Raw genomic sequence first — 24,505 nt, 5'->3', positions numbered from 1 at the left:
CTCATAAACCCCGGCATTTTAAAAGTCAAATCCTGATTTTTTTAAAGAGAATCTCATGAACTTGGGCTCCAGTTTATGTGTCTCAAGTGTCTGACGTAGACTGCACTAACGATTGCCTGGGTCAGGCCACGATTTGAACGCAGGAGTACAGGGAACCCGAGAGCACTGCAGCACTTTGGATTGGGGGAGGAATCCTCTTTCCATTTATTATATTCCCGTTTTGACTTCACGGTCTGCGCATTGCCTTGTGCACCCTGTTTACTGTGTGTTTCATAAAGGCCAGAGGACTCATCCTGTTGCTCTGAAACTGCTTAGCCCATCTTTGCCTGAATTTACTGTACAGGAAGAACAAATGGAAAGTACTGTATTTAATGAGAGAGCTGGGCTGGACTGTTTTCAAACAAACAAATAAAAGCCAGCAACTCTCAGCTTGGCACAGACTTTGCCGTTTTGTTTGTTGCATCACCCCATTGTCTTTTTTTTTTTGGTTTCTTTGTTACAGCATTTCACAAGCCTGGAGGAATGCGCAGCATAATGGATACTGCGTGGTCACAGAATAGTTCACCTCGTGCAAAGCTGAAGCAAAAATGATGCATCATGGCTGTTTCCCAGCCTTCTCTGATTCACTGGCTCTTTCTCCTTTCTTTCGACAAAATTCCTTTAGCTTCTCCTCACACAGTGAGAGGAAATCTAACTTTTCTCCACCCAGCAACAAAAACGCGACGGTTCTGGAGCATTTCCCGTTTGGACGATGTCTGTGTACAGCGCAGCGCAGCGCTTGGACCGCCCGGCATCCTCCTCCCACACCTCGGGCTGAGGGGCGGGGGTACAGACACGTTAACCCACGCACAAAAAGCAGCGCACGGAGTGACAGACCCTGCAGCCAGCCTGCTGCACCCCGGGAGCCCTGCGTGCTGCTCGGGCTGTGGGAGCAGCGGTTTTGCCACACTGAGGCTGGAGTAACCACAGCATTTTTGATTTGGTCTTTTTAAAAACACGTCCATATATCGAAATATTAATGGTTTCTTTTGAACAGTCAGGTTGTGCTTTTAATTCCTCGTTTCCCCGGCCACTGCTGCTGCACAGCCACAGCCCGCGGGGTCCCGGCTGGGCGGCTCGGCCGGGGCAGGGGCGGGGGAGCCGCTGCCGAGCGACAACGGTACAGGCCGAGCCCGCGTCCCCCTTTCGCAACCCTGCCCAACCTCCCGGCACCGCCTTGCTCCGGAAGAGAAGGGCAGGACGGTGACCCGGGCAGGCCCTGCCCCGCCGGCCGCCACCCGGCCCCGCTGCCCGGGCGGGCGCAGGCGCGCTGCCCCGCCGGCCGCTGTCCCCCGCCCCGTCGCAGGGCTGACGCGGCGGCGCCGGCGCAGCGCGCTCGGGCCCGGCGTGCGGCGGGGGCGGAGCGCGGCCCTGGCGGCGGCCGGGATGAGCCGGGCGGCGCCGGTGGCAGAGGTGAGGCGGGGGACGGCGGGTCCGCTCGGGCCGTTACGGCGTTTGGTGGCGGCCCCGGCCCGCCCTGCGCTCAGACCCGCGAGTGCGGGACAGCGCGGCCTGGCCAGCGGCCGCCGGGCCCTCGCTGCCGGGTGGCTCCGCTGGTCCTGCCGTGCGGGCCGGGGGAGCGGGAGGCGGCGCTCGCCCGGAGCAACCTGCGGCAGCGCTCGGGCTTCCCTTGCCCAGGTTCGCCCCGTCCCCGGTAGCCGGAGAGCGGCGGCGCCGGCAGCGCGGGTGCCCGGGCGCTGTCACGGCGGAGCCGCCGCCGGGCAGAGGCCGCGGGAGCCGCCCGTCGCTGCGCTGCCACCGGGCCTCGCTGCGCCCTGTGCCGCTCCCCGGTGCCGGGGACAGCGGCTGCGTCCTCGGGCGTTGTCATCCTCCAGAGTCTCCAGGGCTCTGGCGTTGTCACAAGGGCTTGGCTGGGCTGGCGGGGACAGTGTGGGGAACCTCCTGGGGTTCACTGCCAGGCTCCCCTGGGGAGCACGGGTGGACTCCCCATAAATACAGGACTGGGATAGTCAGAACTGGGCACCTGTAGAAAGCAATTTTCAGTTGTTGAAAGAGTGTTTTTTCTCCATGATTGGGCTTGCAACCACACTCCTCTGCCCCCGAGCTGTCCCTTGCAGCCTTTTTGTTGTGTAAGCAGAGAGCTTATCTGTTCCAGTGCTGTTTGCCCTTCCAAACTGGGCTGCGCTGGTCGGGCAGTGACTGGGAGCTCAGCGGGGGCGGCTGCTGCAGGTGGTGCTGAGCTGGAACGGCAGGGCTGTGTTCCCCAGCTGAGGACTGGGCTCAGCTAACGTGCTCTCCCTACAGCCATCTCCAAACTAAACTTGTTCTAGCCCAGACTTATAACTCTGAAGAGAAGCGTATTGCCTTTGGTAATAGCCTTATCGTTACTTCTGTGTGTGTGTGTTGCTAACACAAGTAGAGAAGTCATCTTTTTTTCAAAACTGCAGGAGTGCGTGTTTAGTACTTGTGAAAATGTACTGTGCCTTAAGGAAAGCCTTCAGAAAACATCAGGAAGAACCTTGATCCCAGACATGTGCAAAGACCTTGACTGAAACTTCACTTTCTGTTCCCTTCACAGGGCTTGGACAGCACAGTTTGATAGGCTTTATTTCAGCTACTTCCATACTTGTGCCTTGCAGAGGTGTTCAGGAAGGAAGGGACAAAGCTTGAATGATATTTTGTTGAAGTCAGTTTAAAACTCGAAGATTAAAAATTATGTCCTTACACTTTACCTGTACAAAACTGTGGGTTCTTTAGCCTAGAATTGTTTCTCTTTCATCACTCTGATTTGTGACAGTATTCTTTTAAATGCCATTTTATTTGCTCTACATATCTCCACTAATCTAGTTTAGCCTAAAGGCGGATGTTTCTTTAAGTAAATTATTATCATCTTGCCAGAAATAAATTTAGCAGATGTGTAGCCAGCTGGGTGAGACTGTGGGTTAGTTCCCAAAAGCACCAGTTGAGAGAAGGGAAGAGACCAAAGTAACTGTATGAGTTTAAGCCTTGCACTGTGATAACTGAGGTCGTCAGCACTGTGCCCCACTGTGTTCCCATGAGTTGGTAACTTTGGATTTCGGCCATTTCGGTACAGTTAATATGGTAGGTTTTGTCAAAGCGTGTTTCCCTGGGGCTTCTTTTACCTCTGGGATGAATTGTTTGGTTAACAGTTCACAGAACTGTGCTGGGCAGGTCAGAAAAGTGGAGACAGTTCCCAGTGCTGCGAACCTGTGTTACTTCTGCATGTGCTAATTGAGTCATTTCAGACTTCCTGACCGTAGCAGCTTAGTTCTGGTTTGCAGAGACACCCTTCCCCAGCTTCCTCTCTCTCTCTCCAGTTTTGGATCCCGGTTGGGGGAGGGAGGGTGGCATCTTGCACAGGACATCCAGCTCTCTAACCCAGGCCTGCTTTCCTTTCCTGCTTAGTGTCTGGCCTTGAGAGCCCGTCCCACATCTCCGCTGGGAAAGGCTGGACTGGCCCAGCGCTTGCAAGAACCATGGTCTGCCGTGGGAGCGGGAGGTGCACGAGTTGCTGTGGCTGCACCAGGCCGTGCCCTCAAGGCCGTTTGCTTTATCTGCATTACTGACACTCTCAAAACAAGCTGCTTTTACATTTTGATTAGCACTGTTAAAATCTGAGCAGTCTGGGAAAAACAAAAAACACCAAACCGAACAAACAGAAAAACTCAACCAAACAACCTAAGAGTTAGCAAGTGAGCTGCATTTGAATTACCTGATGCATGTGTCTTTGCTCTGCCGGCCTAGGGAGCTTGTGGTGATCCACGTGTGAAGGAGCCGTGCTGCTCAGTGCTGTGGGTTTGTTCTGCATGGACAAAAGGTTTCTGTGTGCTGGTGCTTCCAATGCAGCTCAAAACCTCGGTTGAGAGTCCTGTCAGCAGCACTGGCTGGGACTGCCTTTCCCATTGCTGTGTTTTGCAGTTAAAACTGGGGCTTTCTAAACCTGCCACAAATAAATAGGACTGCCAAGGATTAATTAGTGGCTAAACTATAACAGGCTTAAATTTGGTGAAAGATGTGAATGTGTGGTGTCTTTTGCAGTATTTAATTTCAGTAAAAGTGACATAAGCTGCAGCCACAGAAGTTGCAAATGCAGTGAGCTGCTGATTGCTTTACTGAAAATATGGTGTGTATCTGTGCTGAATTTGTTGCTCAGTAAAGGGTGCAGGGCCCCAAATATGTTATTCAGTAAAGTGCAGAGGGCCTCAAATTCCTCCATTCCTCTTGTGTAGGTGTTCAGTGAATTTTAGGCCAGCTTTATGGCAACTTGATACAAAGTCGTGCTTGCTTGTAATTTACCAGAGCTCTTGGAATAAGTCTCTGTTCTGAAAACTGAGTAGCTCCCAAATATGGCTTTAAAAGCTTACAAGTACAAAGCAAATTTATAACTGGAATCTGCCTTTAGTTCAGGGCTGTCTTTGGCCAGTGCAAAAGAGATTGTCCTTTTTATATTTAATAATTTGCAGGTGGCCTGTCAAGCACAGCTGAAAGGGTGACGCCTTATGACAGTTCTTTCACTTATGGTCTTTGGGAGGTCTGCGTCTTGGGGTTTGCTGGTGTAGTCCTGGCAGCATCCCTGTGTGGGGCTCATACCAGCCAAATGGCTCTTCTAACGGTGCAGGTTCCTCGACTTCAAAGGTTTTTCGTCTGTGTCGGTGTATGAGGCAAAGATGTGACTTTCTCTTTAGGTTCTCAAATTTTGGGTGGTGCTTGCTTTATTTTTGGTCTTATGTTGTTCACTTCACTTCCTTTTCTGGCAGTGCACTTCTAAAAGCTCAGAATCAGAAATGATTCATGTTGTCAAGTAAAAACAGTAATATACGTGTAGCACTGATGGAAAATAAGTTCTTCAAGCAGCACCTTTAATTAAATATTTGAGTAGGGATTATCTTTTGTCACTGTAAGTAATACTGCTATTAGAAAAGTGAACTGTTTCAGCTCCTAGGACTGGGATTAACTGCTCTTTGGAGGCCTTTGCCTTAAAGGGATCCAGACTCAAAATTGATTAGTTCATCCACTTTAAAGGGAAGTGAAGTAGGCAGAGCCAGAGACCCCTTTGCCTTAACTGGGAGCTTCTGAGTCTGCTCAAAACCAAAAGAGAAGTGTACCAGAGATGGAAAAGCTGACAAATACCCGTTAAGAACTAGAAGGGCATTGCCAGGGTGTGCAGAGATGCAGATAGGAAAGCAAAAACTCAGCTCAAATTGAAGTTGTCCAGAGATGTCAAAAACTACAAGGGTTCTTCAGATAATAGGTAAACAACAAACAGAAACAGAAGGGAAATATTGGCTTAGAGTTAAACAGGAGAGGTGAATTAGTCACCAACAATGCTGAAAAGGCGGAGATTCTCAATGCTTTGTTCACCTCTGTCTTCACCAGCAATGTTTGGCCCCAGGGCTTGGAACAAAAGTCCAGGTTGATGCAAACACAGACCCATTGTCAGTGAAGGAAGAGTCGTTATGAAGTGTTACAGGAGCCTGGACCCCTGCACATTGATGGGCCCTGACAATATCCCCCCGAGGGTGTCAGAAGAGCTGGCTGACTTGGGAAGCTGTTCTTTGTTATCTTGGTGTGTGAATCACAAACATGAAGTATTTTTTTAATCCTGCAAGCTACAATGTGAGACATTTTTTAACGATCTAAGTAAAAACTGGAGCAGAAGAACATGTGGGTAGAATAGCTTTCCTAAGATCTTCCTTTGTTGCAGTTTAAGAAACTGGATTTCATGACACTACTGCACGAATGAGCTGTTTGAGTTGCTGTTGCAATTGATGGCGTTGCAACTGTGGCACCACTCTTGTCTCTTAGTTCAAGTTTGCCTCGAGTTCTTTTCATTGCCAGGGCTTATCTTAGCTAGGATCTAGCTCAGTGTTTTTCCCACTGTGATCATTAGTTGAGTCTTCTGTGGGTGAAACAATGGCAGCTGTAGGCGTTTCAGCTCTCGCGTGATCCACGGCTGCTCAGCAAACCTGCGGTCGCTCAGTCTTGTCCGCAGCAGTGCCCATGGAGGGGACGCTTCGTGTTGGACTTGGCTGTGAGAGAGCCAAGAGAAAAGGGCTAACTGCAAATCATCCAGAGCGTTCTTAAAAACCAGCAGGTATATTGCACCCTTACTGGGCACTTTGCTGAGGCTCGGAGAAGCCGTGAAACCATTCCCTGTGCTCTTCCCCGAGCGCTCACAGCTCGCCGTATTGGCTGAAGTCCCTTGTATACGTGGCTCTGTTGAGAACGCTGTGATTTTGCTGGGTTGGTTTGTTTTACCTGGATGGAAGCGGGGCCGGAATAAACTGTCCTAGCAAGACTGTGGTTTGGCTGATGTTAACTGGGGCCGCTCAAGGGATGTTTTGTGGGTACTGTACACAATAGACAGACTTTTAGAGTTTGTAATGTAAGAGCAGGCATAAACTAGATCTTGTGTAGAGAAATATGTAATTGCTAGAAGAGCAAGTATGAGAAAATCGGCATGATGAGATGTCATGTTCTGATTTTTATGATAACTAAGTTGCCTGGTGACTAGTAGAGCATTACAAAAGAGCTGGACCCTGTTGCAGTGTTTATATTGTTAAGCTGTATGGTCTTGCAGAGCTCTGTCAGTGCAGCCAGTCGGGTTCCCTTCTAGATTGTAGGTAATGAACTCTGGACTGTTTTCTGTGTGGTGGGAATACCTTACCCAGGTGCTAAATGATATTCCTCATTCTCTCTGCATTTCTACTCTCCTCTCACTCCTTCACACACACACACAATTTTACAAGCCACCTGCTGTTTAACATGAGTAGAGTAAAACATGCAGATGAGCTTCTTAAGTCAGATTTTAAATACCTGTTTTTGCAGGTGTCTAGCATTCATATTTTTCTTTAAAGACCAATTGTTAATGCTTTATTTCCGCTTGCAGGCTCCTTTATTTTCAGCCAAGCGATGCCTGTGTGTAACGCTTGGGACCGAGGTGGCTAAGGGAAAATTTGTTCTAAGTCTGTGTGTCAGAATCAGTTGGATAGAGGAGGGGGGTGAAGTCAGTTTCCGAATTTGAGAAAAACACGAACTGGTATAAAAGAGAGGATGTGATGTACTTGCTGAGGCTGCGACAATTTGCATGAAACATCCTATGTTGTGTGTATGGCTGATGCCTTCCACTTTTGTTTCTGGATTCTTCTACCTTTGAGTTAATATTTTTAGTTACATGGTAAAGATGAATAGATATTCCTCTGCAGGCTTTACAGTCTTGTGTAGTCTCAGAAATAACCTTATTGCATGCTTTGAGATGCAGGTTTTTAGTGGTGAAAGGGATTTTTAAGGTGACTAACTGCTGTCCTGCCTTGGTATTGTTTTGTTATTGCAAAGATAAACACTGATTATAGAAGCTGATGGTGGTGTTGTCATTTGGAGCGAGCTGTTACTGTAAAAGTAAAGGAACCACTTCACAGAATAAGCTGTATCATTCTTTATCTGGTCAGAGCATCAAAATTTCTGTGGCAGTCTGTGCATTGCTGTTGCTTTAAGGGAATAATTTGTGTGAGGGTGGATGGTGCCTGCTCACGGTTATTGCACAAGAATAGGCTTTCCTTTGTACAATACCGATGGGATCGGGTACCTGCACACACTTGTTGACTAACTTGGGCTTCAAAGTTTTGTTTTTCAAAAGCCTTTTGAGGCAAGCTAGTTAACCATGCTTGCATTAAAATGCGGGGATTGAGCGAGGTTTAACCTTGGGCTAGAGAGTCAGAAATTACATATATGGAGCATGGGCTGGGTGGGGATTACCTGTTTATTGCTGTACCTCAAGGGAAGGTAAATGAGAAGAGCCTGTTTACGCACTGAGCCTTTGCAACTATGGCTTCTTTTTCCTTTCTGTGCAAGTGAGACTGTCCTAGGGAAAGTGGGATTGTGTTTGGAGAACGGGTGGAATTTTAGATAGGCGTGTTGCTTGAGGAATGTGCCTTAGTGTTTTGCTATTGTGTTACAGTCCAGATAACTCTGAATTAATTTCCCTTATTTTTTTCAGCTCTTTTTCAAGATCATAATGCAGCAGAAAAATGAAAAACCATAGAAGGCATCTGCTTTGGAAAAGAAGTCAGCTGCTGGCCCGGTCTAGAAGATGGACCACTGGATTTGGGGATCTTGCGAAATACTGCTTCCAAAAGCAGTTTTTTGTAGCTAACAAGGAAAGACAGAGTGCTCAGCTAATTGTGAGCTTAAATCACAACGAACTGTACAGAAGACTGCAGCGCAGAAGGAAGGCACTTGAGCTGCAGAGCAGGTGGGCTCCTGGTGTGCCTCTGAATGCAGAAAGCTATCAAAAACCTACTGTTGAACCACACAGCTTTCCTTACAAAACTACTGAGAGCAAAAAGATCCCGTCCCTATCGCAAAGCCAAAAGCCCCTCTGGAGAAGCAGTAAGAAAACTCAACAATGAATCCTTTCAGAGTGACGATCTCTTGAATGAAGAATTTGAAACTGTCGCTATTCTTAATAGCATCTCGGGTGATATCCGTTATGTCTCCTGTGGTATGTGGCATGGTGCTGCCTTACCTGTAAAGAAAGGTGCTTTTGTGTATAGCGGGGAGGAGAGCAATAGTGGTGAGGGCAACACAGTCCTAGTAGTTTTAAACAACTATAAAAGGAAATGCTGTTGCAAAGGGAGTGGAATGGAACTTGTGGCCCCTCGACAGCTATAAAGAGGTCCAAATTTAACCATCATACTGTAAAAAAAAGATCTTTATTTATGATGCAGAAGAAATTTTCTATGGTTAGGTTTTGGTATAGAATTATAAAATCCCCGGAACTTCGAACAAGAGGCAAAGCCTGCAAATTGAGAAAAATCAAGCCAAGGTGGGTGGAGAAAGTTGCGAGGGACCATCAAGAGGCGCTCCAGCGGGATTTTGAAAGTGGATTGTGTAATTTGCTTTCCTGCTGGAAATCTAAAAGTAAACGTCTTTGGAACCGGTACAGCTTATCAGATATGAACAATAATACACCCACATCTTCAGGTGAGGATAATGAAATACGTGCACCTGAGATCTGCCGTGCGCAGGACGCGTTCCCGTGTGCTGAGGAGCCAGAATCCGGAGGGCAGGATGGCAGCATGGGTGCTGTCCCACCAGAGCTGCACACCAGAGCTTCTCCAGAGACAGAGACCTTGCACCGGGTGGAGACCAACAGGGCTCTGGATGAGCATGGTTGCTCTGACATCTTCATCTCCATAACAGGAAAAGAAATTGATGTTTTGAGTCAAGATGATGCAGTATCTAAGGAGGTTGTGGGTGTAGATGGAATGACACTGTTGCAATCCTCCTTGCAGGATTCTGATGTCAATGATAATTTTGCAAATGGACCTTTTTCCATGGAGCTGGCACAAAATGAGGACAATTCTAGCCAAATGGAAGTAGAGGGCTCCTTAAACCTGGACATTTTTAGTGCAAAGTTACTAGATCACCCTTACTGTAAAAGTCCTCTTGAGGAGCCTTCACCAGACAGCACAGAACTGAAATCAGGAGCTCAGAAGGGAGGCAAAAGGAACAGTCAGAAAGCTTCCCGGGTGGCTGATGAGCAGCTGGCGTCGTGGCTTTGTGGTATATGTCTTACATACCTTCGGGCTTCCAGGAGTTCCTGAAAACTGCTGGATGTATCGGAGTTTACATGTTGTGTTAATTCCTTCATTAAAACGGGTTCTTAGTGTGAGTTGTAAAGGGTGCTTAGCGTAACACTTAATGAAACGAGGCTGCAAAGAAGAGAGCTGCATGAAGGAAGGACAAGTCGATGCTGGTCTCACAAGCTATTTTGAGGGATAGTTGAATTGTGCCTTTGCTTCTTTTGTTTTAGAGAATACAATGTAATTTAATTGGAATATTTGTGGAAGATTGTTGATAGATATTTTAAATGTCTTGTATCATGTGGTTTCAGAAGATGATATGGGGTTGAAACTTCCATTTTTTTTTAAATGATTGACAGTTATTACTCTTAACTTGGTTTTTGAAAATCCTTAGTGTTCTTATACTTCCATCCTTATCGTTTCTTCTCTTGCTCTTAGCCTGAAACTAAATCACTTACTGAATCTCAGGTTTTAATAGCCAAATATTGTTCATTGTCACTTAATTTTCTCTACAATTGTTCACAAATTAGGCTTAATGAATCTTCCTAGACAATATTTTTTATAAAGGCAAGACTAGTCTTAGCAGAGGTTCAGCAAAAAGGCTTTGGAGTTTTTTTGCTCGATGCTGAGCATGCAGCATTTGATCGTCTCTCTAAAGAGTGACATGGTAAAAATAGTAATCAGTGTCTTGTTTATGTATAGCAGCATACTATATGTATAGTAAGGAGTAGTAAGCTAACACATTGTGCCACCAGGTACTATTCATATGATGTGTTCAGGTTCAGTGGTGTTTTGATAACTGAAGTCTTCTTTGGGAGAAATTGGCTTCAGAGGTTCCCACAAACCTGAAGCTGCTGTCAGCTGGTGTTAAAGGGGTTGATTGGAGTTTGACGTGCTCTGATTTTTCTGCCCACCTTTTTGTCCTTCAGTTTTGCAATTGATTCTCCAAAGCAAAATGCGAAGGAGCCATTCAGCCTCAAAAGACGATTAAGCTTTCTCGATCCACAGGTTAGCGTGGGATGTGTTTCTCTGTGACTGGCTTTACGTGATCCAGGAGCGACAGGGTGCTGTGTGAGAAACTGAGAGACACTGTGGTACCACAGTGAACACACCACTTCTGCAATGGGGTTCTAAAGTTTGTCCAGCAGAAAAAAGGATGTCATCCTTCTGTAACAGTCAAGAACCGAGGTTGTATCGGACTTGGAAAGGTTAAGGTTTTGTGGTCCAGTAGTGTCATGGATGCTCTCAGGTTTTGAATTTCTCTGCAGCAGCTGAACTCACATGTTAATGGGTTTAGTGCATTCTGATGTGCTGTTAGGTGTCAGACAGAGCCCCATGGTAAATCCTGTTCATGACGGGTGTCTGATCTTGCAACAGATCTGAACTTTGTGTTTTCCTCGAGTTCTGCAGTTACACCAGCCCAGGTAAGGTCAGAGTCTGGTGAGAGGTCTCTTGGAGCTCTGCTGCTGTTAGTTGTAACTACGAGAACACAAAGAACCTTTCTCTGTGTGTATGAATAAAAAGCTGTTAAATATGTATATATATATTAAAAGAGAATAAGGTACACTTACATCCCCATACATCTTCTATGTAGACTTCTAGCCAGAGCGAGAGATCCTCCCTGTCACAGTCTGCTGACATGTATGGGATAGAAGTTGTTAGGCAAGCGTGTGGCAGAGCTGTGATGAAGGACGTCTTCCTGTGAAGGATTCTTCCTTGTCAGATCCCGCTCTTCAATCCTCCCATCCTTCTGTCACACAGCCAGGTGTACTTCTTGTTATATCTTCACGGCTTTTCTTGTCTCTCCATGATTTTGTTCTTGGTCTCTCTCTTTTTTTTTGTTTTTTAGTTTTATTATTCTTAGCGCTGTTCTTCTGGCACGTTTTTGTGTCAGATTTTCCTCTCGTCTTGTTTCTTCCCAACCTGATTGTTGAAAGTTTGCAGGAGATCGTTGTTAAAGCCTTAGCGGGCAGAGCACTAAGCACACGCTGCCCTGTCCAGGGCTCCCCTGCCATCACACCCAGGCCTGAGAAGAGGGTTAGCTCAGTTTCCCTGGACTCTGATCTCAAATCCAGATTCCTGTATGCAGAACAGATGTTTTCTGCTGCATTTGAAAACTCATTTGCAGAAAGATGGACAGCTTGGCCTTTTTTCTCTTATTCACTAGCAAGTGTTGTAATCCAGTTTTCCATTCTCTTTCATTCTGAAAGTGGTTTTGGATGTTTGGGTGGGATTTATGTCTCCACTGTTCCGGTCTGCGCCTGGGGAAAAAAAATATATCTATTTCCTAGGTTTTTTAAATTCCTCCAGCACTCATCTTTTCATTATTTCCTACTTAATATCTCTTGTGTCTGGTGCTATGGTTGCCCAGGCAGTGTCAGGCTGACTCGGCTGCCTGAGGCACCTCCAATGCCATCCCTGGGATACGAGAGCAAATGAGTGAAACTTGCTGAGAGTCTGTCTGGTGTCTGTCCCGTTTGCGGTGGTGGCAGCAGGGGAACAAACAGGCTGCGAACACATTTGAGGAGAATAATTCTGCAAACCATAAGGAAGAGATACTGGGTTTACAGTGAAAAGTGTTGCAGAAACTGGTGGCTTTTCACGTCGCAGAAAGTTATTTAAGATGCTAGTTGAAGTAAGCAGTGGGGTGGATTCTTCTTGTAGCACTGGTATAATGATTAATAGTTTGCTGTAGATATATGTGTATGTGGGAAGACTGGGGTCTGATATTTTCCTGTGAAGCTGAGTGATCAGATTGCTGCTTTTTAATTTTTGTCTTGCTTTTATTTAATGTTGTCAATTTGAGCTTAGTTTTCTTAAATATATACTTGCACGTGTGGTGGTTGGGTGCAGAATGATTGCTGCTCGCACTTGGAAGAAGCGACTGCTTTATTGGGCTGGTCACTCGGAGGGTTTTTTACATGTTTGCACTTTCATTTTTCTGGTGTATTTAAAGGATTCCTAGATGAAGTTATGAAGAAATATGGCAGTTTAGTTCCACTCTGTGAAAAAGATGTCATGGGAAGATTAAAAGAAGTCTTTAATGAAGATTTCTCCCATAGGTGTGTAGCAGTATCAAATTCTAGACTTTGTGAAGGACAAATTGCTTGTATTGCTCCTGCATGCTCCACGTCTGACACCTAACAGAAGTGCATTTGATATGACCCTGACTTGTGTTTTTTTCTACCTTTTCAATCCTGTATTAGAAAACCGTTTATCACCAGGGAAATCATGAAGTATCGGGAAAAACATCCAAAAAGCTCCACTTGCAATTTCCGCGTCTTCTATAATAAGCACATGCTAGATATGGACGATTTAGCTACGCTGGAAGGCCAGAACTGGCTGAATGACCAGGTCAGAGACGCTCGGTGTTTATGTGTTTCCTTACCCCTTTTCAGCTTATTTATATTAGAGTATCAGTTGTTCACTTTCTGCTATGTTATAGCTTGGCTATCCTTATTTTATGCTTGAGAAGTAAAAGAAGTGGTGAGCAGCTTTTACAGTGGCAGGTGCAATAATAGTGGTTATAAGTCTGGAAGATGGGAGGCGTCACAACTAAACTGTTTCTTTTTGAAGAAATGATGTTGCAGTAATTTGAGAGAACAGCGGCTTTAGCATCTCCTCCCATCCCCAAGCTTGAGCAGGTTAGGAGAACAGCAGAGCGAAGCAGCAGACTGTGGCCCACAGCCAAAAACCCAAGAAGGCTGCGGTGCCCAGGGCATGCACCAGTAGGCTTAAATTGAATTAAACTGCGTTTCAGATTGAGGCAGACTTCAAGCAGCCAGTTACACTCTCTCTCTGGGCCAACTATTATTAGTTCCAGAGTGCTTGTCCTTCAGACTACAGTGAAGTGTTGCTGTAATTGCTCACCTCTGTATTGATGCTTTAAGTGTGAAGGGTTCTACGTTTTGTGGGAACTTGTGAATTTGGGTTTTACAAATTTATTCCGCATGTATTCAAATATTTACGAACTCTTACAGATAATTAACATGTATGGTGAACTCATAATGGATGCAGTCCCTGAAAAGGTGAGGGTTTTTGTTATTATGCAAATGTACCTAATGCGAGATTGGGAGGGAAGGGCGAACTATTGAATATTTCAGATATAGAATCAAGATTTAGCTCAGTGATGTTCTGGGTGGTTCCATTATAGTTTGTTGCTATCTGCTGCTTAAATTTTCTTCCTTTCCTGTGCTAAAATAGAGTTTTCAGTGCTGTTGCTCATTCCAGGAACTCACTGGATTAGCTCTGCAGGTGGTCTCTGGTAGCCCAGTGTTACGGATGTACCTCTAGAAGACAAGTGCCCTGTTTTTGCCCATCCCACTCTCCTTTCTTCCCTGGGGGTTTCTTTCTCCAGCTTAACTGCTTCGAAAGCGCTTTATCCATGCCCTTGCTTGCTAGTCTGGTGTTTCAGCTGAAATTTTGGATGAAGATGGATTTCTGCAGAGCTGACAAGCCCTGAGTGGCGGCGTCTGAGCCGAGCACGTGTGCTGCTCGCACCACCCGCCTGGCAGCCGGGGCCGTCACAGCTCAGACCCTCAAACCTTGGCATTGTCGACTCCGCAGGACTCGCTTTGGTTTGCGCAGAGGGTCCAGCGTAGGGCAATGAAGATGATTAAGGGAGTGGAGCACCTCCCTTATGAAGAAAGGCTGAGGGAGCTGGGGCTCTTTAGTTTGGAGAAGAGGAGACTAAGGGGGGACCTTATTAATGTTTATAAATATATAAAGGGTGAGTGCCATGAGGATGGAGCCAGGCTCTTCTCGGTGGCAAACAATGATAGGACAAGGGGTAATGGGATCAAGCTGGAACACAAGAGGTTCCACTTAAATTTGAGAAAAAACTTCTTCTCAGTAAGGGTGACAGACACTGGAACAGGCTGCCCAGGGAGGTTGTGGAGTCTCCTTCTCTGGAGACATTCAAAACCCGCCTGGACATGTTCCTGTGCGACCTCACCCAGGTGTTCCTGCTCCAGCAGGGGATTGGACTAGATTAACTTTTGAGGTCCCTTCCAATCCCAAACATACTGTGATACTGTGATCCTCAACAGAACGCATACTGCTTTCCAACTGCAGTGTCTAAGTGTTGGTGGCAGTTGAAAACAAAAAAGAAAGGAATAAAAATAATTGAGAATACACCCCCCACACACTAAATTTGACTAAATTTGTAGTAGTGGCAATTATAAAAAGCCATCTGTTTAGTAGTAGAGCTGAACAATTTTCAGGTGAGACCACAAAGGAAGAACCAAACAAAGCCATTTTTAGATGAGCTCTGCAGAACATTACTCTTAAAATCTTCAAGCTGAGAAGAAAGCGCGTTGTTGCTTTGATTGGTGGCGATGGTGATTCTTCATTAGTATTCTCTGTACTTCCTGAGTGTGTGCTCGGGTTGTGCTATTGGAGATTGTATCTGTTTGCTTGTGTCTGCTTTTTTCTTCGTTGTGCATAATTGAAATCCTCATGGGAGATTTTGTGCTGGTACCTCAGAATGTGGGTTTGAAGTGTGCTGGCATAGCTAATGGGTGTTAGACTGTGCTTTCAGATGCTGAGTTTTCTAACTTTTTTTTTTTCCAAGTAATAACTGGAGCCTTCTACCACCGCTACACCAGCAGAATTATTAAAAACAGATGTTGCAGATTTCCGTTTTTATTAATCTGTTCCTGTAATTGCAAGAAGCTAAGTACAGGGAATAATAGTGTTAACCTGGAGCAAAATATTTTTTTTAACATAAGCCTACGTTTTTTGCCATAAATGTAGGGTTTTAGTTACAAAAGAATGTGGTATAACTTAAAAATGTTTTCAAATAGCAGAATATTGGTTTTGTCTGGAGCTGGTTGTAATAGTTGAATACAAATGACCACGTTGTTAGATTAAATCTCATCAAGTATTTGGATCAAAAAAATTGAGTCTCAGAGCTTCCAGCAACTAAAAGCAGAAATTATTCCCTTCTCCACCACCCCCGCTTTGCCCGTCCAGTGTTCTCTTCCTTAATCCCTGCGAAGAACAACAAAAACTGTGACTCCTTATCCTGGTGTTTCCCTCCCAAGTCCGTCCACAACAAAAAATTAAACATGATACGCCTGGAGCTACAAAAGTGTAAATATAAACGCTGCAGTGGCTCGCATCATATATTATAGGGAAATAAGACTTGCTTTATGTGCTTGCTGAAGAACAGCAATAGTTCAGGGTTGGCAAAGCCTCTGTTTGTCCCTACTGTGGTTCGGGTTCTAAACCTGCTTTAAATTTTGCCTCATTACAAGTTGTTTTGTATAAATTATCCTGGGGGAAAGGGAATGACTCTGCATGAAGATTTCTGTGCTCATCCCTCTTCTTTTTCTTCTTTTTTAGGTTCATTTCTTTAACAGCTTTTTTCATAGACAGCTCGTAACCAAAGGATATAACGGGGTAAAACGATGGACTAAAAAGGTATCCTTATCTCTGTGGCATCGGTGCTCTGGTTCTTTTGGGCTGTGTTAAATCACTAACTTGAAATGGGCTTACAGTGTCTCACCTGCAAAGGATGGTTTGAAAAGGAGCTGTACTAAGTGGGGAGAGGTTAATAAAAATAGTAGGGTGGCGTTATTCAAGTTAGCGTGGTTATGTTGTGAAAATGTACTTTGAACGGCTTCATCGTTGGTGGTAGGTTCTGTCTTTGCCTAAGCTGTTCATTTAGCTGCAAGAAATGCCTCTTGCTGCTCCTGACAGTGCCAGGTACACTAATCTGCAGGAGAGCAGACTAAGTTCTGCTTCTTCCATTTATCTCTAACTGGGTTTTATTGATAAAATCATATTGTTACTCCTGAGTAACACATACAGGTACTAGAGAGCAGAAGTTGGAGACCAGTAGCTGTTTGCATGATAAGAACTGAATTCACCTTGCTTTGCAGAAGCCGTGCTGGATCATGGGTTGTGATATTTTCTGAGGTAGCTAATGCGAAGAGCAGTGCCCTCTTTTTCTGTGAACATTTGTCCTTTCTAATATGGGAGATGAGGCAAGACTAATCAAGGGCCATGTTTGAATGTATGATCTTTCTGCAGAAGCACTTAAATAGCACACATCTGTGAAATGCAGGAGATGAACTCATTATCCAAATATAAAATCTATTCATATAATTTATTAAAATCTCTTTAAAGAGTAGAGACTGAATATTGGTGCTTAATAGTCACAGATTTTTTTTTAATGTTCTTTTTCTCCAGCAACCCAAGTTTTGCAAAAACCCCAAAAGTGAAGGTAGATTCTAAAAGCAGAACCTGTATTCATGTTGCTGCTGAGGAGGGACCAGATGAGAGCAGGACAGTTGTTTAGACATTTACAGTTACATTCCTGAGGGTTCTCTAAAGTAAGGATGAGAATTAAGCAATTCCTGTTGGAATGAGTCATTAGACTCCTTCGTCATGCAATTAAGGGAAGCTTGTTTCTGCTTTTTATACACACCAGAGTATTGTACCGGGTTTTATAGATGTGCTCTCCTGGGACAGAGCCCAGAAGGACACGCTGTGCAGTGTCCAGCTGCGGTGTTCCGGAGCTCCTGTGTTTGTCTGTCCCTTCTGGCCTCTGATCCGACTGACTCTCCTGCTCGGAGCCACTGTGGTGTCAGCCGGCTGATGCTGCTCTGTCTTAGTCAAGCGAATGTAGGTTGCTGCTCTACATCAGGTCTTAACGAAAGACCCTTCCAGCTTTTGGCTGCTGCTTTCCACTCTTCTGCTGCAGGTTTGCATGCCTACAGCCACCCCACAGCTCAGGTCGCGTGAGGACCCTTGAGTTTACCGGGTTCCTGCTGTTGATGGACATCACAGAAAGTGTAGTTCATTTATTCCAGTTTTCCTTTGTGGGCTCAGCTTGCTGCTGGCTGACGTTTCTTTGCGTCTCTCTAAGAATGATGGATTATTGTGTAGCGAGTGTGCTGTAATCTGGTCAGGAAGGAGTTCCTGCAGGTGGGAGCGGGGATCGGCGATGTTTGTGACAATCAAAGTACTGTTGTGAGCGAGGCTCGGCTGATAGATAACTGCTGTGAATGCTCAGACCCTTTTGTGCCTTCAGCTTCCCACTGTTACTCAAAAATACATTTTCTTTCCTGCAAACAACCAGGCTTTACCAGTAGTGCAGCAATTATGTACTGTTCAAATTGCACAGGGCTTTAAAAAAAGAAAAGGAAAAAAGGCAACATAGAAATCTTCCCACAGGATGAGTTAATTTAGTTCAGTATTCTATTTTTGCTTATTTTCTGGACTGTGCCACCAAAAACCCAGCAATTAGGCAACCATTTCATGAGTAGCTGGGAGAAGGAAAATCATGAAAGGCCCTGGCTTGACTGGCTTCCAAAAGCATAAGGGCTCATCTGCCACACAGACACCGGGGGTGTTGTATCTGATCTACTTGTTCTGTACTTGAAGACCTTCTCCCTTGTTTGCTTGCCTGTGACCACAGTACATCTGCTGCAAAGTTAAGTTCAAGAAGGGATGAATCTGCTCTGTCTTCACCCCCTCCCTTCCTCTGCTCACCAGAGCATCGTGCGCTCCATCTCCACCTTCCTCTGACAAGTTGCAGAGCCCATGGTACGGCAAAGGGAGTCAAACTGCACCAGCCTGCTGGTTTTGTGGGGTTGTTTGTAATTACAACTGCTTCATCTGTCACCTATCCGCCATGCAGCTCTGATAGAAATCAGAGGTGTTCATGCTGCAGGGGTGACGTTACTGAAGATACATAGCTGAACCAAGCTGAGGCTCGACTGTGTTACCATCATTACCTAAGAAATCCCACTTCAGTGCAGATGTTGAAGCGTAACTTGAGCAGGATTTTGCCACAAATGCAGTGGGTGATGAACTCTGGTACTGTGCAATGCTCCTTATCTGCTCTCTGCGCTGTAACTGTATTTTTGTGCTTGCTAATAAGTTGCGTATGAGATACACGTGAGGAATGTGGTGGAAGAGGGTGAGAAAGAAGATTTCAGTTCGGGGGTGGAGAGGAGGCTTAGATACAATTAATCTCTTGCTTTGCAGTGTTGTGCTTGTGGAATTGTCTCTAATGTGTATTTTCTTCTTGCCAGGTGGACTTGTTCAAAAAGACTCTCTTGTTAATTCCTATTCACCTGGAGGTCCACTGGTCCCTCATTACTGTGAACATCCCCAGTCGTATTATTTCATTTTATGATTCCCAAGGCATTCATTTTAAGTTTTGTGTAGAGGTAAGAGTGACAGCTGTGTCTGCAAAGTTTGAATTGTTGCCTTAAACAGACCGTCCCATCCTCCCCTCCGCCCCTTTTTGTGTTCAGCCTTAAACTTTAAATGCAGCATGTCTGTTGTTGTCCTGCCGTGTGTGAAATGAGAATCATCTTGTCCTGCTGGGGAGTCTGAAGCACAGACCTCGAGGGTCAGCCCAGAGCTGGGAGTTGAGGTCACATTGCCTGTTGCCTAATTAGCCTGACCATGTAATCAGCACACCTTTTGTGGCTCTGTCTTGTCACCCCCACAAAAAGCAGGGGCTCGAAGCCAAGAGCCATAGGGAAGCAGAGTAGCCAGAAGGAGAGTAAAGGTGGTTCTTTAAAATGCTGAAGGATTAGTGTTTAAGAAATTATAAATTGTGGTCCTTTCTAGGGGAGGTTGCCCGGCTGGGAGAACAGGGCAGAAGATGCTGTAGTGCTGCCCGGTGGGGTTTATGTGTTACTGAGCTGTTAACAGCGTGTTGCCTCTTTCCTCTCCCTGCACTGATTTGGGCTGTGTGTCCCTGATTATAACCCAGCAACCTTTCTAAGCTGCAGCCTGAACACTGGAGTTAAATTATCAGTCTTCCTGGTAAAAAGCAGCCAGAAAAAATTTGCTGGGACCAGCAAATTCTAATGACCCTCTCACAAAGGCTAATTTTGTCAACTTAATTGCTTGCTTGATGCAACAGCCCGCTACTTTTAACTATGTGTAGTTGTTGGCTTACGGAACAGTAGTAATTATTGTACCCAGGAGAGTTCCCAGCTAGGACTTCTGAATGGAGATGCTAGTTTTCTGCTGGCATTTGCTGAGGATGAAGCTAATGTTTGTTCTGGGAGGGAGAGGCCTCATCTTCTCCAGCTTCTGAACTTGAGGCATAAACCAGGGGTCCCTCTCAGCAGCCCTACAGTCTCTCCTGCAGTCTTGCAATGTGGCCTCTCCCATCCCACTCCAAGCAAGGTATTTGCACTTAAATGTCTCACAAACATGAGACACTCTTATTTCTGTCCTTTGCAGGGAAAGGGGGGCCAATACCCAAAACTCCACTGTGGTCCACCAGCTAAGGTGAATGTTAGTGTGGTGGAGTGTGTTTAAATTGTGCTGTAAACCACCAGCCTATAAACCACCGGCCTATTTACAGAGAAGCAGAAGGATTTGCTTAACCCAAGACCACAGGCTCATTTATCTTGCTTCCTTCTCTTCACTTGTGTCAGGCTATTTTTTCCTGTATGTCACTAAAGCTCTCCCTGGAGCTTTGTTGATTAGCTGCAGAACTCAAAGTGTTTTGTATTGAGATTCAGGCAGGAAAATGCTATTATATTGAATGTAAGGGTCTTGGTGTCAGCCAGGTAAGCCAGGAGAGAACACGTGGCAGGCTGCACTGTGTGTCTGAGAGTGCTCTGCCTCTGTGCCTCAGTGCCACGGCTGCTCTAGTGTTAATTGTACCAGTGTACGGTGGGGCTGAGGGGTGTTACAGCTCCCCTGGATAGACCAAAATGAGCCCTGATAGTAGGAGGCACAATCCGTACCAGAGTTCATCTCTTTACCTCTGGATCTGAATTCAGCTCCTGATGCTTAATGCTCACCTGAAATGTGTCCTCATTGTCAAAAGGATACCAGCAAAGATGTCAGGGTCTCTCCTCCTGTTCTTTAGTTGGTGAATAATGTTGCTGCTTTTTTTCTTCCTTTCCTTTTTAAAGAACATTCGAAAGTATTTGCTGACCGAAGCAAAAGAGAAGAATCACCCTGAGTTTCTTCAGGGTTGGCAGACTGCTGTGACAAAGGTAAATAACTCGAGCCCTCGAGTGTGACTTTCTGGGAGATTTCAGAAGGCCACTTCTAAACCAATATACTTATACCAGTAGTAAAGTGGTTACACATGGGAATTAGAGCTCTGTCGCTCATTCATCTCCCACCAGGTCTTTAATACTTTTTGTAAGTCACTTGGTGATATGAGCCTAATCTCTGGACAATTAAATATCTGTGTAGCAAAACCTGTAGCTGGTGCCCGTGTTGGCACAAGTTTAAGGATGGAATGAGCTGGAGACTCAGCTTCCTCGCCTCTGCCGAAAGACTGTTCTGAACTGTGTCAAATGGATGAGATTTGTTGAGGGAGGGAACAGGGTAATGCTGCTCCTGCCTATATTTTATATTTGCTATGGATAGAGGGCTTTGGTCTCCAGGGCTGTTTGTGACACATTATGTTTGATCACAAGTAAACAAAGTCTGGCAACAATAAAAAGGAATAATTTGTGTGTAGTGTAAATGAGGGAATAAGCGAATTGCATAGCTATCCCGTAATGGCTCCAAAGACATAAAACAGGTCATTGCACACTAGACACCCTCCCAACAGCTCCCTCCTTGCACAGGATTATTTTTAGATGCTGATACAATGATGAAATTATTCCACTCCATACTCATGCACATGCTGTGCAATCAGGGTTTGTCCTTCTGCGTTCTGCGAGGTAGAAGATCTGGGAGCTGAGGAAAAATAATTACTTTTCAAGTGCCAAACACATAACAGCACCAGCGAGCGGGACTTTTTAGCTTCACATGTCAAAACTGAGCGTATTGGAAGAAATAATGAAGGTTGAAAGTTATCATTTGAAACTGCCTTGCTCAGTCCTGTTGCTGGATGATGTGCCACTCTTCATGCTCTTTAGTGCCCTTTGGTGGGAGAAAGGCCCTGCCAGTAGCACAGATGCTGAGAGTAATCTTCCCCTAGGCCTGTGTGACTTTGCTTATGTATTTTGGTCCTGTGTAAAGCAGATAATGCTGTGCAAACATTTATTTAAACTATTGAGAAGCTATTCTGTGTAGGTCACTAAAAGAAAACAAACTCAAAAGAAAGATTTGTTATTTGTTTTCTGTCCTACACTATATATTTTTCTAAATGTTAGGTGTTATTCTAACAAGGTGTTGAGTGTCACCTTGCGATAGTTGGGATCAGAATAAGTAATTGCAACTCCAGTGCTGCAGAACAGCTATATCTGAGAATGAGATACCGTTTTGCACAATCTCCTGTTGGAGTTTAGTCAGGACACAGAGAATAAAAGGATTAGTAAAGATCTAGCATGTCTCTTCTTGTTTCTTTTCCTTTTAGTGCATTCCACAACAGAAAAATGACAGTGACTGTGGGGTTTTTGTGCTCCAGGTAAGAGTACCGCTTTTTAAAAATCAGTGGCCTGTATTATTCATATAGTAAATGTCCTTTTTTTCAATTAAGCCTTTTCCTTTTCCTCAGTACTGCAAGTGCCTCGCCTTAGACCAGCCTTTTCAGTTCTCCCAGGAAGATATGCCCCGGGTGAGAAAAAGGATTTACAAGGAGCTGTGTGAACGCCAGCTAATAGACTAATAAAATGCAGCCAACCTAATTGTTCTGGCATTTCTGACAAGTTGCAGCTGGTGTTTGTGTACTTGAATTTCTGAAAACTTCCGTGAATTTTGAGCGATTCTCAGCTGAGTGGTGTGGCCACTGTTGTTACCTCAATTTTTTGACAAGGTCTTTAACTGGCAGAACATAACAGAGCTGCCGCAGAATATTCCTTATGTCAGTTTGGTTCTCTTCTGTTCTTTTCTGTATTTAATATTTATTATCTCAGCATGCGTATAGGCAAAGCATGCAACTAAAACCATGAAACTGTAGATTTGGTGCACCTTTGAGATGTAGCTAGAAATGACAAATACAGGTGATTTTGTCTGGAAACATAAAGATGCATGATATGTTTTCTGATGCAATAACGCTTTGAATGTATCAAAAAAAAATCAATGCCATAAAAAGAACAGCTAGAACCTATTTGATAGTTCCATTGTCCCTGTTGTGGCTCTATAATACTGAATTACCACTTTTTAGGGTGGCTAAACTAATCTACAGATTTAATTTGTGGAGACCCCTTTTTAAAATAGTTCTAATAAAGTTTGTTCTGTTAACATTTATCCAGCTGTCATTAGCAGCCTGTCCCTATAGATAAAAAGCAGCCTTTGCACAAGTAAAGCTTCAGCATTTGTCTCTGTGATAAAAAGTACAAAGGTGTTCAGTCAGTCAGATTGATGGGATGTTCCTATATGCTGCAGAAGTCTCCATGATGTGTGTATTAAGAAGAATTATAAAGCTGGCCCTGAAGAGTCGCGGCTTGGATACTAAGATAAACTCTTTGGCTGTAGCTGTTTAAATCTCAGATGGCTTTGAGTCATTTTTCGGTTCCTCTATGCGCAGTGAAATGTACCATTTTGGGCATCTCTCCCTTCAGCTCTGATTTCAAATGAATTCCCTTCAAGCTTGTCGTGTTTAACCTCCCATTGGCTTTTACCTTTGTTCAAATATAAATTAATTCATTTCTGCTGCATCTGTTGTTTGATTGTCTCAAACATCCCTGGTTTTGTTTGCGTTTGGTAGCACGGCGGGTCTGGTTTAGAATAACAGCACTTGTGGTGGGTGCTGTACAAACACAACAGATTGTGTTGTTCTGCTCCAGGGGGGCGGGAGCCTGAGAGTCCAGCAAATTCGTGCCACGTTGTTGCGCTGGACGGATTTAAATGAGAGCAGTGGATCTTGAGACTTTGGGGTTTTGCCTTGATCTGTAAACTATGATGCGTTCCTTGCTGAAAAGAGCTAGTTTTGTTTGAAGAGGCTGTTGTATGGGACTGCTACACCAGCACAAGTCTCCGCTGTGTTTTTCTGCCAGATAAAGGAGTGAGCCCAGAGGAAAACTATGCTAAACATCATCTGCTGCACAGCTTCACTTTGTGTCTGCCCATAGCCCTGACTTCTGATGGAGGAAAACCACTCTGAGTTCCCTGTCTTGCAAATTAATTCAGGCTTGAGCTAAACCAGGTGCAAATCCCTCCTAGATCACGGGAGGGAGAAGTGGGGAGTGCCAAGCGCGCTCAGGCTGGGAGATGCTGTGTTGTGCTCGAGAAGGAGCTGCAGCGGTATCCCCGTGTGTTCCCACTTCCCCTTGTTGGCAGCTGGCAAGGGCTGGATAAATTTAGCAAGATAAGGAAGGCCTTAAGCACTTGGTTAGATAATTTAAACAAGGAACATATTGAATCAGGAAGAACCTTAAGACCCGGACTGGCCAAACATGCATTTGCCCATTGTATGGTGCAGAGCACCCCACGGCACGTGGTTTCTTGGTGTTTCCCTGAAGTGTTACTGATGGGGCAAGTGCCTGCAAGCACTGGAGGGCGACTTCCATGAAAACTGAACCTTGGGATGTAGTTTCCCATATGCTGGGTGGAACATGTGAGCCAGCGCTGCCATTCTTGTCTTCTCTCTGCACTGCTGCTGCATGAGTGGTACAAATGCTTAATGCTGCCGTGGGGTGAGACCGGCTGAACTGATCCATGTTCAAACTAACACAGCCAAAAGGCTGCTCTTAGCCTGGAGAACAGAGGAGCTCTCACCTCAGTGTGACTTGTCACTGGGTGAACGAAGGGGTAGAATTGGGTGGCCAGGAGAGTACATGAAAGCAGTGCCGGGTTTGGATGCAGGCAAGTGAATCTGTGTCCTCAAGCAAGGCTCCCTGCAGAAATTGAGTGAAATGCAGAAAGGGAAGTGCATAAGAAAGCTGCCTTTATTTTCAGAACTTAAGATATTTGGTAACAAATCTTGAAGGGTGTGCTGTGGCCGTGTACCAGTCTGGGAGACGTGGTGCCTTCAAGGAAGACTCTTATTTTTTGTGGAAATTGTCTCGCTGATG

General features: G+C 45.2%; 1 protein-coding gene across 1 annotated transcript; it reads left to right on the top strand.

The window, feature by feature from the left end:
* Positions 1 to 1,391: 1,391 nt before the first annotated feature.
* On the top strand, positions 1,392 to 23,149 carry SENP5 (SUMO specific peptidase 5). Its single transcript, XM_065073781.1, has 10 exons — positions 1,392 to 1,452; positions 8,018 to 9,585; positions 12,562 to 12,667; positions 12,812 to 12,959; positions 13,586 to 13,633; positions 15,951 to 16,028; positions 18,650 to 18,787; positions 20,504 to 20,587; positions 21,907 to 21,957; positions 22,048 to 23,149. Exons 2-10 carry the CDS (start codon positions 8,640 to 8,642, stop codon positions 22,156 to 22,158), a joined length of 1,710 nt encoding a protein of 569 aa, XP_064929853.1. The 5' UTR covers positions 1,392 to 1,452; positions 8,018 to 8,639; the 3' UTR covers positions 22,159 to 23,149.
* Positions 23,150 to 24,505: the final 1,356 nt, after the last annotated feature.

Source organism: Columba livia, chromosome 9, assembly GCF_036013475.1.
Source record: "Columba livia isolate bColLiv1 breed racing homer chromosome 9, bColLiv1.pat.W.v2, whole genome shotgun sequence".
NCBI lineage: Eukaryota > Metazoa > Chordata > Aves > Columbiformes > Columbidae > Columba > Columba livia.
Note: the sequence above shows the minus strand (reverse complement) of the source record. Positions and strands in the feature narration are given on the sequence as shown.